Consider the following 19,364-nt stretch of genomic DNA (forward strand, 5'->3'; position numbering starts at 1 on the left):
AGGATTAAATCAAGCATCCACATAGGATAGTTGAGTTCCTCGGCGTTATTGTTCCCAAGGACATCCTCCTGTTTCCTCTATCCCCAAATATAGTGAGTGATTTTGACAGCGGTGAAGCGCCTCGCTGCGATGAAGTGGGATGGGGCGGGGATATTATCGAGGGGCGAGGTTGTCAGTTGAGACAAAGGAAAGCGTTTTGGAGAAGAAGAAAAAAACAAGGAAACGAGGAATAAATTAATCTTGCTAACAGCTTTTTTAAAAACATACGATAATGTTTTCATGATCAAAGTAAATTTTCATCCACATAACGATGGACGCTGTGTGCACGGCGCCTCTATTGTACTATTGAGGACTCGTTGGAATTACAATAATAGGCGTGAAGGTGAACCGATTTTTTTTATTGAAACAATGTTGCGGTAGACCTATTCCCTCTTTACATTTGCAAAATATTCTGTTGTAACTAAACGCTCATTGTCGGTAGAAGTAAAACGCTGATCTGAGGCAATCAACGAAGACAACTATTTTGAAATCACATACGTGATAGTGTTCTTCCATTATTGAATTCAGAATTGTCTATAGGATTGAATATTTCTGGCAGTTATATTAGGCTATATAATTAAACGCGCGGCAAGGTTTTCTTTTTCAAAAAGACATTGATGTAGAGGTAGAAAAAAATGAATGGGTTCCAGTCCAGTCCTCCTGAATGTCCAGGGAGCGTCTCTTCAATCGAAGGACTACCCCCTTTGCCAAAAGGCCTCAGCGGCATCCTCAACTCCAGTGGTGGCTCATGGAGAGACATTGAAAAAGTATACAGTAAACGGACACGCATTCAGGCCGACATCAGCAAGTCTAGAGTGAGCAACTCTCTTGGCCTCAGCAAGCCTCCAAGTCTGGATGCAGCGCTCGCTGTGCTGCGCAAAGAAATGGTATGAGGAAAGCCATTTCTGATAGTAATTTGTCTTCAGGGTCTTAGCTATATATGAGGACACCGTTATTTTTTCGAACCGGACCTCAGTCGGGGTATCAATTTACTGTAGTATAGTAGAATACACAAGATGCAATTGTGAAACTTGGTTATGTATCAGTAGTTTTCCTCTTGTTATATGTCACTCAATTAGTCCATGTCAGTAATTTACATAGATTTGTAAATTGGTCTAGTTAGTGTAAAGTTCTAACGTTAGTAATCATGGCCGAATTACCCACCAGTGCAACTGATTTAAAGTTTCCTTAATAACTTTAAGTCAGTTGCACAAAACATGTTATGTGAATTCCCCCCTTAAATGAAGGGAAATGGTAAAGGGTGGCCATGAGGCCCCTTAAATGCTTCATTCAATATGAATATCAATGTGTAAACAGCATTTGTGGAGGTGAATGTGCCTTTCATCTGTTCTGGTTACAAAAGGAAAACATCAACCAGCTAGCTTAACGTTACTTAGCTATCTTAACAATGGAAGGAGCACAATCTATGGCTACAAAGCTAGTTAGCTAGCTACTCTGTAAACTAGCTTGAAATACTAGAAAGTAATATAAAACAGTAACTACAAGAAATGTGGTTTATAATCCTGTCTTGATTGTAGAAGTTCTATCTTGCTATCTCACAAAATAAGAGCCATCTCTTCGAGGAGGCATTTAATCAGTGAACCAGGCTGTCTCCATGGTAACCAGATACTCTTTCTGCCATACATGCCTTCAAACTACTGTAAAACCCCTTGAGTATGCCATCACTAGCTGGCTTCCACCCGGTTACACAACCCAGCACCTTCGAGGCTGCTGTCCTATATACATATACTTGGAATCACTGGCCACTTTAATAATGTTTACATACGGCTTTACTCGTCTCATATGTATATACTGTATTCTGTTCTACTGTGTTTTAATCATTGCCACTCTGACATTGCTCAATCTAATATTTTTATCTTTCTTAATTCCATTCTTTTACTTTTAGATTTGTGTGTATTGTTGTGCTTCTTTTTTTGTTGATACTACTGCATTGTTGGAGCTAGGAACACAAGCATTTCACTACACCCAGAATAACATCTGCTAAATATGTGTATGTGACCAATACAATTTGATTTGATTTGACCTAATGTAATATTTGAGGGGCTCTATGCAACGCCCTTAAACAATTCCCTTAGGTAAGGTAAAGTTATTCCTTAAGGGAAACCCTATAGATGTTTTATGCAATCTGGCCTTGACCTCCAGGGGGCACCCATTGATTTTGTTAGTCACTGACTCAGAGATCAAATTAATATGGCAAAATGTGTAGAATTGCAGGAAATTAGCTTTTAAAACTGCAAAAATGTGTCACCACCCCATGGCAAAATGTGTACAATTGTACTAATTGTACTAAATTATCTGTAAAACTGCACACACAAAAAAAGTAATGTACAGCAAACATATTTGTTTAGCTTTTGTGAATAAAATACTTTTTCTACATAGGTCCCGCTGTATGTAATAAATTATAGTTTTTAATCCTAGTGCTGAGTAAATGTGAGTTAATGTGTAGTGGTTAACTGTATAGCTAATAGGCTATGTGTTTGTAGATCGACTGAGGTTAAAGGCCATGAAGCCCTTTATCTACTTCCTCAGAGTCAGATAAACTCTTGCATACAATTGTATGTCTCTGTGTGAAGGAAGTTGCTAACTAGCCTTAGCACAATGACTGGAAGTCTATGGAAACTGCTAGCATGCTAATAGATACCATAGACTTCCAGTAATTGCGCTAAGGCTAGTTAGCAACTTCCTTCACGCAGAGACATAAAATAGTATCCAAGAGTTCATCTGACTCTGAGGAAGTAGATCAAGGGCTTCATGGACAAAATCCTGAAGTATCCCTTTAATGAAGCTACAGCTACCAATGTGATAATGGCTGGGGTAATTTTTGCTTGGTTTTGCTGTTGTCCAAATAGCATTTGAGTTTTAACATTTTATAGAAATTAATGAATGCAATTTAACTTTCTTAAAATGTCATACCCCCACTTTCGGACCTCACTAAAACTCAGACCCTGGCCACAGCCCTGTTTGTCATATACAGTGACAGTTTCATTTGTCACTGCTGCTTTTTCTTTGGATATTGTAAGCAAATACATCGCATTTCAAACACAATTATTCTAGAAAACTACTATAGGTATTATGTAATATTTCATTTCCAAATAGAATCATAGCTGCTTCTACACAATTGACAAAGTTGCTATAGTTCATGTATGAGATGATTGACACAAGTATCTGTTCCTGTTGTGTCCTAGGTGGGCCTGAGGCAGTTGGACATGTCTCTGCTCTGTCAGCTGTGGTCTCTCTATGAGTCTATCCAGGAGTATAAAGGAGCCTTCCAGGATATCTCATCCTCTCTGCTTTCAGAGAGCACCTTCACTACAGAAAATGGTTACTCTGAGGGAGAGGAGGATGATGAAGAGGAGGACAACAATGTTGACAATGTACCTAGGGATCCACCTGGCACTTCACTGACTCTCCAGCCAACTCAAAACTCTCGTGACCAATGGATCAAAGAGTCTTTCCACATCCCCTTATAAACTTACACATATTTTTCTCAATATTTACATAATATTAACTGTTCCCTGTTCTGTATAGCCTTTATATGATGTATTATACTGGTACCCACCTAGGCTATTGGCAGCAGGACATATTCAAACGGGCACCATTCTGATCTGAACTGTCTTCATCACACAAGGAGCTGACATTTTCTACAACAACCTTGTAATTATACAATTTATATTCAAAAGACCTTGCTAATATATTTGGACTGATTGTGCCCATCTTGAAAAGAAAAGCCATACAGTATTTCAGATACCTGATGAATTGGAGGCATTTGAATTTGGTGTAATTTGTTACCTACGATTGGATGTAAGTACACAATGCCTACAATTAATTGAACATATTTTATTGGTAACCAATCACACTTATTGATACATTTGAAGACTGGTTCAGTGGCAGTGTCTGATGTCAATGGCTTAGGATTGTTAATGCCTTGTAATTTGTCTTAGACACGTAGCCACATACACACAAGCCTGTATTATTGGTTTTTGTTTGTTGTGTATGTGCAGTTTATATATTTAACTTAAAAAAACATTTTTTTATATTCGCCCCAAAATAAAAATGCAATGGTAACAAATGTCTCATTACTATGTCTCATAACTCTACTTCATTGGCCCTGGCTAATGGGTCAAGCTCAGCTGTAATGTATTGGTTTGGAAAGGGTTGTTGACTTACTCTAACCACTAGATGGCAACATTTGTTGTGCCTGAGAGATGTCAGCTTTTGGTCCATTCTGCTATTGCAAACCTGAAATATTGTGCTTCCCAAAATTAAGCCAGAAAGACCTTCAGCTTCAGAAACTGTGCTATAGTTCATGTTTTTCTGGCTCATGGCAAAGTATGCAACTTGTTTCTAACTATGCCAAACTACTATGTCTCACAGAAGGCAAAAACGTTTCCTAGAATTACATGTGGATAAAGTTGGTTAACTTTCAGTGGCTGTGCTGTTGCATGTTTTGGTTCAGTAGATCACTACTCTCCCACTGTCTGGCCAGTATAAACAAACCATTCCAGCCACACACAGTCTTATTAGGTAATGATCTTGTTCTCTTCCTGGGGGAGAAGGAGGAGCAGCCCAGAACACAGGCGCTGAAAAACATTGAAATAGATTTACAAATGCCATCATCATGCATTCATTACTACAGAATTAACCCTGAACATCTAATATTTCTACTTCTTGAGTGGTTGAAAGATAATTTGAATTAAAGATTTAAAAAGTAATGTTTAAACTTGAAACACCCTTTACATGTGGGGTAAATTAAGGTGAATTAAAGGGATACAAGCAGGGCATCCCAGGTAACTTATCTTGCCATCATATTTAGTGTAAAACATTGCCCCAGTGACTTTCAAAGTTGTAAGGCAACGCATCTCTATTTTTATCAAGGTCAACATCAAGCAATATAGCATTGGCCTACCAGTAGGCCAGGCCTATTGTTGTCTCCACATATTTCCTTCCATTTTCTACCACATGTCCATATACATCACACAGACATTAATGCCAGCATAATGGAATAATATCTGTAACCACAGTGTAATAAGTATATTAGTACACATGCAGTCAGATAGTACTTGCTACTATTCATTTGGATTCTGTCTTCAAAGAAAACATACAAAAGGTCAGAGGCAAGCACTGCTCAACTGCACATAGTAACTTGTGACAGGGTACTTGCAGGAATAGATTAAACCTATACCTTTAAGCAAGCTACTTTACAGATCCACTAACCACCAGGAAATGACTAACTGAAAACAGGATGCCCCCTACATCCCTCAGACATCCATCGTTATTTTCCTCATGGCCGCAGTGCAAGGCCACAATATCCCACCCTTTGTTTCTATTTTTGTAGTAACAGTCTCTGATATCTTATTACCATTGGTGGTCAGTTCTCATTTCATTTTACTACTCATATAGCAACAGAACATTAAAACAAGGGTGAGAGCTTTTACATTCCTTTTAGAAATTCCCATGTGTTTCTATAAATAGGCCACAGATGCTATGGATATTGTTAGACACAACAAGGGGCCTGTCTGAGGACCCTTTTAAGTCTGGTTGGCCATGGACATAAATTACCAGTATCACCCAGTTTTAATAACCTACTTTTAATGGTTTTGTCTGCGAAATCTGCATTCAAATACATTTAGATCTCAATTTCTTCCTGGGATTTGCCCTAAAAGGTGCAAATGTCAGTGGCCTTATTTCTCTCAGACACTGATTAATAGTGAAGTGTTTACCACCTGAGTCACAGTAAATGACATGTTAAGTCATGACTTGCACATCCCAGAACAAGGTGGGTTGAGTTAGGAAAATCTCAGCTCTAGCCAGCTCTCTACTCAGCCCTGAATACTGGAAACATTCTATATATATTTTAAATTCCCTGTGTTAAGTAATGAAGAGTTTTGAACATACTCGGGCACAATGAAACTCCTAACATCAACAGAATGCCTTGATATTTTAGAGCCTGTGATCGTGCCTCCTGTCTCTGTCAGTGTTGTTATTAGACTCTATTGCAAAGTGGAAAGGAGAGGTAGGCCTACGCGTAAGCTGCTGCTGGTATAGGGATTCTAGTCCAATGATGATTCTAGGTCACTGATGAATCACACTCCTCTATCCCCAGCTGCCTCTGTCCATCCATCCCTCCTCTCCTTCCTAAAAATATACTCCACACAGCAAGGGAAAATCCCTATGCAAGGCTACTCCTAATACGCACGGTGGGCCAGGACATATTTCCTCATGGAAACTCATGCATTATCTTATTGTACAATGTGTCTTGACCCAAACTGATTGACAAAACCTTTTAGAGAAGTAAGGAAATTAAATGCTATTCCTAAAATGTAAATAAGCCATTAAGGATAAAAGTGTCAAATAGGCAAGAGCACATTACACATAGCTTCAATGTATCTTGCAGAATTTCTAGGATAGTTGAGTGAACAATTCAGCATATAGTATTCATTTTGAATAAAGTTCAGCAAAATTGGACTAGTTGGATTAGTCTGATTCACCTTAATGTCTATGCTCTTCACTGGCCATCATACTGGCAGTGGCAGCGTGCAATGGACCAATCCAAAGTCTGAGGAGTTATAGTTGTTACCATTGCTGTACCAATAGGCAGAAGATAGAGACAACTTTGCATACTACCGCATCATCAATGCTTTGCATACCGCTCCCCTTCTCTATCTGCACCACACAGACGCAACACATGATAGGCTACCACTTGGGGAGCGTATTCAATTTACTATAATCTATAATGTAAAATCTGTCATGGTGGCTTTATCGGACAGTTTTCTATCCTTGGCTGGCTGGCTGAATGATAACTTTTATATACCTAAACGAATTGTCGACGCGGACTTCTTTTGGAATAGGACTGACTACCTGTTGCATTTTTTTTTTGCTTTTCATATTCGAATCATGTGGAAGTGTTGAGATGAGGACGAAAGTGGATTTGGTTCCGCGTATAAATTGTTAAATAGTGAGGCTACCGTAGTTTCGTGCCACATGTTTTTTCTTCGATGCGTTTAGTTGATATGGCGACAGTTGACTCAACTCGATGAAACTTCATCGGCGGCGTGTCCCTGTTGAACACTGCAGCCTGAAGACATCGGTGTCACGCACCAAGAACTGTCATTGTACAGCCATCCGTAGGTTAGCCGACGTTGAAAGGAGAGAGAAGAGGAACTTACATTTAAAAAACTTTTTTATTACCTCAACTAAATTATGACTTCGGTTTGGAAAAGATTACAACGCGTTGGCAAGAAAGCGTCAAAATTCCAGTTTGTGGCGTCCTATCAAGAACTTGTGTTGGAATGCACTAAGAAATGGTAGGTTATGTTATTGCTTTAAAAGTAACTAGGCTACTTTTCATAACATCCCATTGATGCACGTCGTCTGAACTGCTCCCATTACGGGCGTCTCTTCTTGTAATATTTCTATTTTAAAAGTAGGTTTCCGCAGCCGAACAACATGGCCACTATTTATGCTTCATGTCAAATAACTTATTCCATTATTTGATCAAAACCATCGGATCAAACCCATAACGGGCCCTAGTCCGTCATTACAAGTGACACTAGTTACACTTTCAGGAAGGAGATGTGGTTCGTTGTTTCCTCAGCCTGGTTGCAACCTTGCTGGTCTCATATACTAGACTTAACATAATAAACGCAAAACCGAGACGCCTAAATTAGTACCGGGAAACCTAATTACGTTTGGTAGGGTTACTTAAAACATAATGTTACTTAAGGGAAAGCAGGGGTGGACGTCCAGCAACTCAAAGATTGCGTGTTTTTATCTCATCACTGACAATTTTAGCTAATTAGCAACTTTGCAACTATACTGAACATGTTTCATGAGCTGATATAAAATATCCCAGAATTTTTCCATACACACAAAAATCATATTTATTTTGTGCACAAATTTGTTTATATCTCTGTTAGTGAACATTTCTCCTTTGCCAGATAATTAATCCACCTGACAGGTGTGGCATATCAAGAAGCTAATTAAACAGCATGATCATTACACAGGTGCACTTTGTGCTGGGGACAATAAAAAAGCCACCCTAAACTGTGCAGTTTTGTCACAAAATACAATTCCACAGATGTCGCACGTTTTGAGGGAGAGTGCAATTGGCATGCTGACTGCAGGAATAGCTGTTGCCAGATAATTTAATGTTAATTTCTCTACCAACGTCATTTTAGAGAATTTGGCAATATGTCCAACTGGCCTCACAACCGCAGACCATGTGTAACTACGCCAGCCCAGGACCTCCACATCTGACTTCTTCACCTGCGGGATTGTCTGAGACTAGCCACCCAGAGAACTGATGAAATTGAGGAGTATTTCTGTCTGTAATAAAGCCCTTTTGTGGGGAAAAAACGATTCTGATTGGCTGGGCCTGGTTCCCCACTGGGTGTGCCTGGCTCCCAAGTGGGTGGGCCTATGCCCTCCTAGGCCCACCATTGGGTAGCCTAGTGGTTAGAGTGTTGGACTAGTAACCAAAAGGTTGCAAGTTCGAATCCCCGAGCTGACAAGGTACAAATCTGTCGTTCTGCCCCTGAACAGGCAGTTAACCCACTGTTCCTAGGCCGTCAAATAAGAATTCTTAACTGACTTGCCTAGTAAAATTTAACCCATCTCCTAACCTTAACCCTACCCTTAACCCATAGCCTAGCTTGCTGGATCGAATCTCCGAGCTGAAAAGGTACAAATCTGTCGTTCTGCTCTTGAGCAAGGCATTAACCCACTGTTCCCCGGGCGCCGAAGACGTGGATGCCGATTATGGCAGCCCCCCGCACCTCTCTGGGTTGGGTTAAATGCGGAAGACACATTTCAGTTGAATGCATTCAGTTGTACAACTGACCAGGTATCCCCCTTTCCCTTACCCAAGCTAACGTTAGCCACCTAGCTAACGTTAGCCACAACAAATTGGATTTCGTATGTTATCATACATTTTGCAAATTTGTAGTATATTGTACGAATCGCAATTCGTCACATATCAGACAAGATGAATGATGGACATTCACAGCACATATTAATACATACCATAGCATATTATACGAATTGAAGAGTCCTGAATTACAGCCCAGGTTGGTTTCCTCTGATACAGTAATATGAATAACAGAAGCTCATCGAGCCCTTACATTTCCACGTTTACTTTAGTGAATCTATAGTAGACAATGGGCACAGGCCTACTGTAGCTTTTATGCACCCAATAGGCATCAATACTCCTAGCCTACTACAATCACTGTCAGACCGATTAATGACAGCCATTACTTCAGTCCACTCAACTGGCAGGAGGATCTGGATCATTATGATTATGATGCCCTGACATGACCAGATACTGGGTAGCAGGGCAATTGTTTTCCAGAGTGATATAACGTTTAGCTTTCCTTTTTACACCATGATTGAATTTGTTGGTATTTATTCATTTGTGTTGTTAATAAGGATACCTGTGTTGATGTCATCGGTGTTGACATGTCATCAATTACCCTTTGCTGTTAAGCAAAGAGGAGAAGAGCCTCCGTCAAAACTCTACTAATTGATGAAATAAAAACAATAGTGTCTTCACTCTTAGCGGAATACTAAAGTGGGTTGGCACTTTTATTTTCCATTAGCCGTGATAACGGGGGATCTTTCAATGAGTGTCTGAGTTGCACCATAGCTGGCTATACAACGACGATGTAGTTTGCAATCAGGCCTGCCAATCATGCCACGTTCTTGCTTATCTTTTCATGTTGCAACAGAGCAATAGTATATTCTATTGTGTACTGTACAGTAAAATACATTAAAAGGCAAAGGGGGATACCTAGTCAGTTGTCCAACTGAATCTATTCAATTGAAATGTGTCTTCTGCATTAGTGTGATTAGATCATTATTTCTTAATAGATAAGATGTAGACTTAAACAAAGACTGTTTGAATCTGATACCATATCCATACATAATCCTTGGAGCCTTGCACCCAATAGTTGAACTGGATATCACTCATAATAACACAAACAGGAAGAGTGATCGAACTGTCCATCTCATGTTTTGTCAGAAGCTGTTCTAACATGAGAACCAATGAAGGGCAGAGTGTTTTTGAGAGACAGCCTCGCTATTGATTGTAGCTTTTAGTTAGCAGGTGGGTCAAAGTCTTCAGACTCAACCAAGGATCAGTCTTGCCTCTGGTTGGGTTTATGACAGCTGGAGTATGACACAGCGGGCTGCTTTTTGATGTGAGTCATATTGGTCTCTGGTTATTCAGGACTATGGACATGCCTCCTCCTGTCCTAATGGCTTTGCCTGTCCCAGTCTGCCAGTCTATTTCTGTGCCCTGTGATGCCACTATGCTTTCAAACCAGCCCCCTCCCCACCCAAACATGCCCTTTGACTCCCATTCGCTATGTTGCTATAACTAGCCTGCAACCCGAGACAGAACTGAATTGGGCCCTGCTTTTCTATGTTCTCCTCAACATGCTCCATTAGCCTATTAACTCTCTAGTGTTAGGAAGGAGTCTCTTACAGAGGAACTCCAATATGTTTCAAATATATGTTCAATATATTTAACACGGCCTGCTGTTTGCTTGTATTACAATTTACAACCAATATAATGAGCAATCTGCTCAACTGTTTTCTGGATACACATTATAAAGCTATACAAAGAGGGAGGGGATACTTATACCATAAGAAATCATGGACTATACAGTGCCTTTGGAAAGTATTCAGACCCCTTGACTTTTTCCACATTCCACAAGGCACACACCTGTCTATATAAGGTCCCAACAGTTGACAATGCATGTCAGAGCAAAAACCAAGCCATGAGGTTGAAGGAATTGTCCGTAGAGCTCCGAGACAGGATTGCGTCGACGCACAGATCTGGGGAAGGGTACCGAATATGTCAGCAGCATTGAAGGTACCCAAGAACACAGTGGCCAACATAATTCTTACATGGAAGAAGTTTGGAACCACCAAGACTCTTCCTAGAGCTGGCCGCCCGGCCAAACTGAGCAATCGGGGAGAAGGGCCTTGGTCAGGGAGGTGCCGAAAAAACCGATGGTTTCTCTGACAGAGCTCCAGAGTTCCTCTGTAGAGATGGGAGAACCTTCCAGAAGGACAACCATCTCTGCAGTACTCCATGAATCAGGCCTTTATGGTAGAGTGGCCACATGACAGCCCGCTTGGAGTTTGTCAAAAGGAACCTAAAGACTCAGACAATGAGAAACAAGATTCTCTGGTCTGATGAAACCAAGATTGATCTCTTTGTCCTGAATGCCAAGTGTCACTTCTGGAGGAAACCTGGCACTATCCCTACGGTGAAGCATGGTGCTGGCAGCATCATGCTGTGGGGATGTTTTTCAGCAGCAGAGACTAGAAGACTAGTCAGGATCAAGGCAAAGATGAACAGAGCGAAGTACAGAGAGATCCTTGATGAAAACCTGCTGCAGAGCTCTCAGGACCTCAGACTGGGGGGGCGAAGGTTCACCTTCCAACAGGACAACAACCCTATGCATACAGCTAAAACAACGCAGGAGTGGCTTCGGGACAAGTCTCTGAATGTCCTTGAGTGGCCCTGCCAGAGCCCGGACTTGAACCCAATCAAACATCTCTGGAGAGACCTGAAAATAGCTGTGGAGCGACACTCCCCATCCAACCTGACAGAGTTTGAGACATCTGTAGAGAAGAATGCAAGGAACTCCCCAAATACAGGTGTTTGAGTTTGAGTTTATTTTTTATTTTTACAGGGACAGTGCACATTAATCAACGTTTCAGTAAAAGTGCCGGTTTTAGCCAGCCGGCTAATTTTCAACCGCAGTCCCTGGGCAGGTTATTAAAAACAGTTACAATATAGACAATAGCAACATAGAACAAGCAAGACATAGCAACATAGAACAAGCAAGACATAGCAACATAGGACAAGCAAGACATAGCATACAGACAGAGCAACATAGGACAAGCAAGACGTAGCATACAGACAGAGCAACATAGAACAAAAAGCAGCAAGACAAAATTCATAAAAGCAACAAAGTGTTTCCACACCTCACAAGCTACAGACAACAGACAACATGGAAAGCGGCAACACACAGCTAGGGACCATGTTCACAAATCTGATTGACCTGTAGCCATGTCTTCAAGCATTTTGTGAAAGTGTGATATGTGGTGCAGTTAAATGACTTAAATGTTATGTGTGTCTGATGGCAGTGTATTCCAGACATGGGAAGCTCTCACAGAGAATGCAGATTTACTAAAGGTGCTTTTCCTTAGGGGAACTATACAGTCACCTCTCATGGCAGACCTTGTGGATCTGCTGCCATATGTCTGGGTTTTCTGTTTAACAAAAATATTGAGTGGAGGGGGAGCCAGGCCATTAAGGATCTTGAATACAAGACATGCGTCGGTGTATTGCACAAGATTTTCCCAACTCAAGAGCTCATGCTTTCTAAGGATGTGACAATGATGATGGCTATTGGGCTTCCTATCAAGCACTTTGAGAGCCTGTTTGTAGACAGACTGAATAGGTTTTAATGTTGTACAGCAAGCTTGGGCCCAACTAGTCAAGCAGTATGTTAAGTGGGGGAGTATCATAGATTTGAAGTACAGTTTTGCTACCTCTGTAGTCAAACAATTTCGTATAAATCGGAAATTAGCTAGATTGAATTTGGTTATTTGAATTACCCTTTTCACATGCTTTTTAAAAGAGAGGTTGGAATCAAGTATGATGCCAAGGTACTTAAAATTGGATACCACCTGGAGCTTCTCCCCTGACACATAGACATCTTTAGGTTCCTTTTGACAAACTCCAAGCGGGCTGTCATGTGCCAAGCTTGTAGCGTCTAACCCAAGAAGACCCAAGTAATTGCTGCCAAAGATGCTTCAACAAAGTACTGAGTAAAGGGTCTGAATCCTTATGTAAATGTGATATTTCAGTTTTTAATTTTTAATACATTAGCAAACATTTCTAAAATCCTGTTTTTGCTTTGTCATTATGAGGGATTGTGTGTAGATTGATGAAGGGAAAATAACAATTGAATCAGTTTTAGGTTAGGTAGGTTACAACCTTATTCTATGTGGAAAAAGTCAAGGGGTCTGAATACTTTCCAAAGGCACTGTAGGTTAAAAGGGATTGAGAAATATGGTTCCTTCCTCTTGTGAGGTACCCCACCCTCAAAAGCCCTCAAGAATACAGTGCCATGAGCCAGGTCACGTGCCTTATTGCAGTTTCCTTCCATTCTTCCTGTGTTGCAGAAGCCAGAGCTTCATCGTCTTTCTAACAAAAACAAGGGCCAAAACAATGGTTTGAAAACTTCTCCCAGTCAGGGCGACACTGTTATAATGTTACATATTGAGGGAGGATAGAATAGTGTATGACATATTTCATGTATTCATATTTCAGGAATGCATTATTATGTCATGTAAAAAATAATGCCAACATTCACCTCTGGTAGTTCACCAATAGACATATAGAAAACCATATTATGTTTTACAGTAATTCAGTTGGCATGGGTGTGAGATGTATTGAGAAAGTCTGTGTGATGTTACGAATTAGTACACATGCGATACCGATGGCTTGCTGATACGGTACCGCTGGGAGGATGTGTATGAGGCAATGTTTGGCATTCTCCATAGTGATGCATCTGAAAGGCATTTGTAAGGGAAGTCTGGACCAAAGCTACAGTATGTTGCGTAGCATAGAACTGTAGTAGCAAGGATCCCTGGCTTCACACACACACACACACACACTGTGTCTCTTCCAGCCCCTGGGCATTGACAGCTGATGTGACTCTCACAAGATCCCCTTTACTGTTTGCTATCCATCCTCTTCTTCATCTGTTGGTGAATAATAACATTTTGTTTGGGCTTGATTCCGTTGCATTGTTCTGTTTGTGTAAAACAAACCATACTTTGTAACTTAACCACCAGTAATGACACTGACTGGGGGAGCATTCCCCATTCTTCTCAGACAATTGTTCCATAAACAAACAAATAATACAGAACTTGTGTGTTGGTGTTTGCAATTTTTTGAAACACACGGAGTGTACAAAATATTAGGAACACCTGCTCTTTCCATGACACCGACTGACCAGGTGAATCCAGGTGGAAGCTGTGATCCCTTATTGATGTCACCTGTTAAATCCACTTCAGACAGTGTAGAGGAAAGGGAGGAGTCAGGTTAAAGAAGATTTGAGACAATTGAGACATTGGATTGTGTATGTGTGTGTCGAGAACTGCAACGCTGCTGGGGTTTTTCATGCTCAACCGTTTCTCGTATGTTGCGAGATGCAAGGAAGTTTACAAAACAATTTCTTCCATTTCTCACTGTCTCTTGTCTCATGTTTTGATGCATTCATCCTTTTTCTATGATTTCAGGCAACCAGATAAAGTGAGGGTGGTTTGGACCAGAAGAAATAGGCGTATGTGTTCCAAGGTAAATACTCACCTTAAAAGATAAACAGCAGACCTCTTATCCCACTTGGATGGCAAGGATGTATTGCCGTAACTTGTATCACATTTTGATGTAGTCTTGTTGTCTTGATTTCTCGCTCTAGCTTCATGGATGGCAGCCGGGCATCAAGAACCCATACAGGGGGATGGTGGTGTGGCCCGTACCTGAAAATGTGGACATCTCCCTCACACTCTTCAGGGTAAATTTCACCCCACGCCTATTCATGAGTACACTGTTCTAGAGCTGTTTGTTTCTGTGTTAATTCATCTGTATACATTTCTATTGTAAATTGACAAAGTACAAAAATGTGTGGAACGTGTGTCATATTTCCCTGTTATTTTCATTCCCTATGCTTACCCACTAGGATCCCCATTCCGACGTGTTTGAAGACAAAGACTGGACGTTTGTCATTGAGAGTGTGAGTGTACTTTCTGCCTCAATCTAATTACAGTCGCTCACAACAGCCGGCATTGAGATATGAACGTTCATTAAAAGGCCAGCTAACGGTGCCACTAAAGCCCACTGGTGAATGTATCCCTGCTGCTTTGTCTTGCAGGAGACGAAGGGTCAGCGTAAGGTGTTGGCTTCAGTGGACGTGAACATGAAGAAGTTTGCCAGTCCCACTCCCACTCAGCAAGACCTGACATTGAAGCTGAAGCCGCTGTCTGTCAAGGTGCTGGAGGCCACTCTGAAGCTCTCCCTGTCCTGTGTGTTTCTCAGAGAAGGGAAAGCCACGTGAGTCCGTCCCATAACAGCCCGCTAACGGTAGATTCAGAATTACCAGCCGCACTGCAGTAATAACGTCAGTAGCGACTTCATTACGTGTCGAGGTGGCAATGCTGTGTTGCTCTCCCGCAGTGACGAGGACATGCAGAGTCTGGCCAGTCTGATGAGCGTCAAACCCACAGACATCGGTAACCTTGACGACTTCAACGAGAGCGACGAGGAGGACGACAGGAGGTTCAGTGCTGGAGCTAGCATTAGCAAAGCGGCCGCAGGTAAGCCTGAATCATAAATGTCATGAGATCAAAACCGTACCTTCTTTGGCGCTCTGTATCTGCCTTTCTTTCTGTCACATGACTCGAATAACGGCATCCTCACTTTTCTGTCATAATCTCCTGGCCCTACTTTTTCCTTCTCTTGCTTTCCTTCTCCACTTTCTCTGCCAGCTCCTCCTGCTCGTCCAGTGCGCCTCCCGGAAAGGAGGCCTTCTCTAAAACATCCCCCTGTCATAGGTACCCTTAACTCTCTTCCTCTTATTCTTCATCTTGTTCTAGCCTTTGGTTTTCACCTCTGTGACTCCTTTCCCATCATCCCACCATAGTACCTCACGTATGGAGGATTTTCAATCATTTTGAAAGAGAAATCATATCCATGGATTTCCGTACAGGTGACAATTGTAACATTACAAAATGATGGATCCCCCAGCGACGTGATTCTACATTAGTCACCACATTGCGTCGTCAAATGTTCCATTGAATCAGATACTTTCCCCAAAGATATCAGACTGCCAAGAACAAGTAATAGAGAGCAACAGTATTACTTAGAAACTATGTATATGCTATGCAGCAGCTAGCTAGTTTTCTTGGAAATGTCAGTTGTGAAGTTGTATCTGATTTATGACAGTCATTTCATTTTTAACCTGTCATATCATTCCACTTCTTTGCTTGTCTTTTTTGATCCTTCCTTCCTTCCCCTTCTCTCCATCTTTTTCTATTTATACTCCTCTCCATCTCCATCTACCTCTCCCTCCGTCTCTCCATCCCCCTCTTCATCCCATAGCCTGTGGGAAAGAGAGTGGCAAAGCTGGCACTGTCCCTGTCCTCCATTCAAGGCCCCCCCTGCCTGTCCCCCTGACCCCCTCTCCCCGTCTTCAAACCCGCTCCAGACATGCACGCTCTGTGCCACCCTCCCCTGAGCCCCCCAGGCCACCAGTGCCCCCAGTCCCCCTGGTGCCCTCATCCTCAGTGCCATTAGGGCCCCTAGGACCCCCAGTTCCCTCAGTGCCATTAGGGCCCCTAGGACCCCCAGTTCCCTCATTACCAGTGTTTCCCCGCCATCAACCACCCTCCGTATCATCAGCGCCCTCACTGCCTGCCTTTACCCACTATCAACCACCAGCACTGCCCAAAATCTTCCGTCCCAGCAGCGGCTCAGGTACCTGCAGCCAGGCAGATGGACTGAATGATGCTGCCTTGACAAGTGCTTAATGAAGCTGAACTTGTTTCTAAATCTGCATGATGGTACTCCCTGAATTGCTTATGAATTGCCTTTTTATGTTGTTCAACAAAAGTATCCCCCAGGCAAGCGCATGGTGTAGTAATGTCTGGGGTTGGGCTGTCTTATGAGAGTGAGTTGAGCAACGTACAAATGACTAGCAGCATCGACCAGTGGCACTTTTGAACCTGCTTGCTTGTGTTGAAGACTTTTTCTGAAGAGAATACCAGTGTTACTGTAAGTTAACAGAAATGTTCTCTGCGTTATTAACAGGAAACTGTGGTTAAGGAAAGTAAAAGTAACATCACTGCATGTCATACTGCATGTCTATTTGCAGTATCCCTCTTTCCACCAAGTCCTCGCTCTCACTCATTGGTTTCTACTATTGATCTATTTCTGCTATTTTTCTTCCCTATTTTCCTTTTCTTCTTGCTCCTAGCGCCTGTGTCTTTTCTGAGTAGTCTCCCGGGGGCTTTGTGTGGCCCTGCAGTGGATTTGAAGCCCCGGGGTGTTGGTCAAGTGGCCCCCGATCGGCCCCAGTTTAGACCAGCTGAGCCCCTGGCCTCTGGCCTCTCTCAACACCCCTCTCTACCCTCCGGCCCACAGAGAGGTACCGGATGCATGGAAGGTCAAACGCCACCTGCTTATCACATTGGCTATTCTATGTCTTTAAGTTCGACTCGGTTTGAGTGTCTAATGCTCTAGTTTTTCACTATCATCTTTCTGTCCTGTCTTATCCTTCATGCCTGATGCCCGCTCTCCCTATCTCCCTCTCTTCCTCTCTTCCTCTACTGCAGCTCGCTCAAATGTCTTCCGTCCTCAGATTGTATCGACTCAACAGCGTCCATCCTCCCCCTCTATCTTTTCCTCTGCTGCATCTCTTCAAGACAAAAACACTGCTACTACTGCCCTGTCTCAGGCAGAGCCATCCCTACCCGAACCTCAGCCCCCCAACACCCCGCCAAGTATGGAAACACATTCTATCTCTAGCGCTGACCACTTTGTGTTACTTTATAGCTTGTGTAGATTGCTTCTCTTCCATTGTATTGTCTTGGAGGGTGAGCCGACGCTTACTTGCTGCTGTGTCTGTACTCTTAATGGTGGTTGATGAGCTAATTATATACTTTTTCTCTTCCCCTCTTCCTCTGTTTACCCGCAATCATGAATCTTTGTCTCCCCGTTCACCCCACCTCTCCCCTTCATCAACTCTCTGCTCTCAGCCTCCATCCGGCAAAGGGAGTGGGTGAGGCCCAGGCCTGTGTCAGTCCCCAGTGGCCCCTCTGTCTCTGGCCTGTCCCCCTCCTATACCTGTCCCTCTCCCAGGGATTCCATGGCCCCTGTCCCTCTGCTGACTAGCCCAGACCTGGATGCTCTGTGTGACCCTCACTGTCCTCCTTCCATCCCTTTCCCTAAGTCCTCACCTCCCGTCAAGTGTCTTTTCTCTCGCAACCCTCCCTCTCCTCGCTCTAACAACCACTGTAAACGTGCCCTAGTCGTTGCCCCTCTCTCTGACCCTCTACCCAAGCCTGTCCCTTTGCTTCCTGCGACCGTCCGTGCCTCTGCTTCTGCAGCTCTCACTGCCTCCCAGTCAGGTACTGAACCAACAGGTCTCACAGCATGAATACCATCAGGGCGTGGGGGAGGGAGGGAGGGGGGGAGACTAGGTCTATGACATCAGCCTCGTTTCATCAATAAAACCATTCTGGACAGTTTGTCCCTTGCGGTTCGGTTCACTGCCTGTTGGCAAAGGACTGAGACAAGCACACTATTCCACTGCCAATTTTAGCTGTTACTAAATTCATTTCAATGCCTATGCACAGTGCTGAAGGCACAGTACCAATGAAGTGGTGTAATCAGCTAAGAATATATCCTGCACAAAGGCCCAGTTGTCTGTATAGTCCATGAGCCATTCCCCCAAATGTGCTGAGGATGTCTCACAGGGATTGTTTTTGGAAGGTCTAGGTCTCTGGAGTTGTGGTGTATGTGTGTGTGATGGCAGTACAACAACTGGGTTATCACTTTTCCTTTCATCTCTCCATCCCATTCATTTTTTCCCCTAGGGATTTGACCCTTATAACGAACAGCGTCAGTATACAACAAGTTATTGCTCACTTATACCCTTTAATCATATATCATTTGGAATGCTTAGACTCACAGCTATCCGTCAGACACATTTTTGGGGGGAATGTTCGTGTCAACAGAACTCTGACCTTTGACCTCTGGGGTGCATACCATAATGACCTGGTATAAATGATTTGACAAGCAAGTGATGATGTCATGAAATGACCTTTCAAATGATATACAATATAGCCAACTTTGAAAGCACCTGCAAACGGACATATTGTGCCATTGGCATTAGAATGTTGGAAGCTTAGCCACAGAGTGCCATGTAGTGGGGCAGCTATGTTTGTGGATCATAACATTGGTGATAGAAGCATGAAATTGCACACACAAAGCTAAAACAGCGATTTTATAGCCAAACTGGGGTCTTATTTAATCAAATCAAATTTATTTATATAGCCCTTCGTACATCAGCTGATATCTCAAAGTGCTGTACAGAAACCCAGCCTAAAACCCCAAACAGCAAACAATGCAGGTGTAAAAGCACGGTGGCTAGGAAAAACTCCCTAGAAAGGCCAAAACCTAGGAAGAAACCTAGAGAGGAACCAGGCTATGTGGGGTGGCCAGT

General features: G+C 42.6%; 2 protein-coding genes across 10 annotated transcripts in view; both read left to right on the plus strand.

Moving 5' to 3' along the window:
- The first annotated feature begins 129 nt into the window (after positions 1-129).
- Positions 130-4,144, plus strand: fam89b (family with sequence similarity 89 member B). The gene is made up of 2 exons (XM_029670254.2): positions 130-926; positions 3,246-4,144. Exons 1-2 carry the CDS (start codon positions 675-677, stop codon positions 3,528-3,530), a joined length of 537 nt encoding a protein of 178 aa, XP_029526114.1. The 5' UTR covers positions 130-674; the 3' UTR covers positions 3,531-4,144.
- A 2,572-nt stretch (positions 4,145-6,716) lies between these two features.
- LOC115135493 (EH domain-binding protein 1-like protein 1) overlaps positions 6,717-19,364 on the plus strand; it is a 29,201-nt gene continuing 16,553 nt past the window's right edge. For 4 of the 9 annotated variants that reach the window (XM_029670241.2, XM_065023510.1, XM_065023515.1 and 1 more), the window contains exons 1-11: positions 6,717-7,364; positions 14,383-14,440; positions 14,562-14,657; positions 14,823-14,876; positions 15,015-15,193; positions 15,317-15,456; positions 15,628-15,693; positions 16,241-16,615; positions 17,115-17,303; positions 17,473-17,640; positions 17,896-18,267. In XM_029670241.2, the coding sequence (XP_029526101.2) occupies positions 7,261-7,364; positions 14,383-14,440; positions 14,562-14,657; positions 14,823-14,876; positions 15,015-15,193; positions 15,317-15,456; positions 15,628-15,693; positions 16,241-16,615; positions 17,115-17,303; positions 17,473-17,640; positions 17,896-18,267 (1,801 nt within the window). In that variant the 5' untranslated portion in view covers positions 6,717-7,260. The remainder of the gene's footprint in view (positions 7,365-14,382; positions 14,441-14,561; positions 14,658-14,822; positions 14,877-15,014; positions 15,194-15,316; positions 15,457-15,627; positions 15,694-16,240; positions 16,616-17,114; positions 17,304-17,472; positions 17,641-17,895; positions 18,268-19,364) is intronic. The other 5 variants (XM_065023511.1, XM_065023517.1, XM_065023512.1 and 2 more) reach the window with 5 other exon arrangements.

Source organism: Oncorhynchus nerka, linkage group LG10 (genome assembly GCF_034236695.1).
Source record: "Oncorhynchus nerka isolate Pitt River linkage group LG10, Oner_Uvic_2.0, whole genome shotgun sequence".
Classification (NCBI taxonomy): Eukaryota; Metazoa; Chordata; class Actinopteri; order Salmoniformes; family Salmonidae; genus Oncorhynchus; species Oncorhynchus nerka.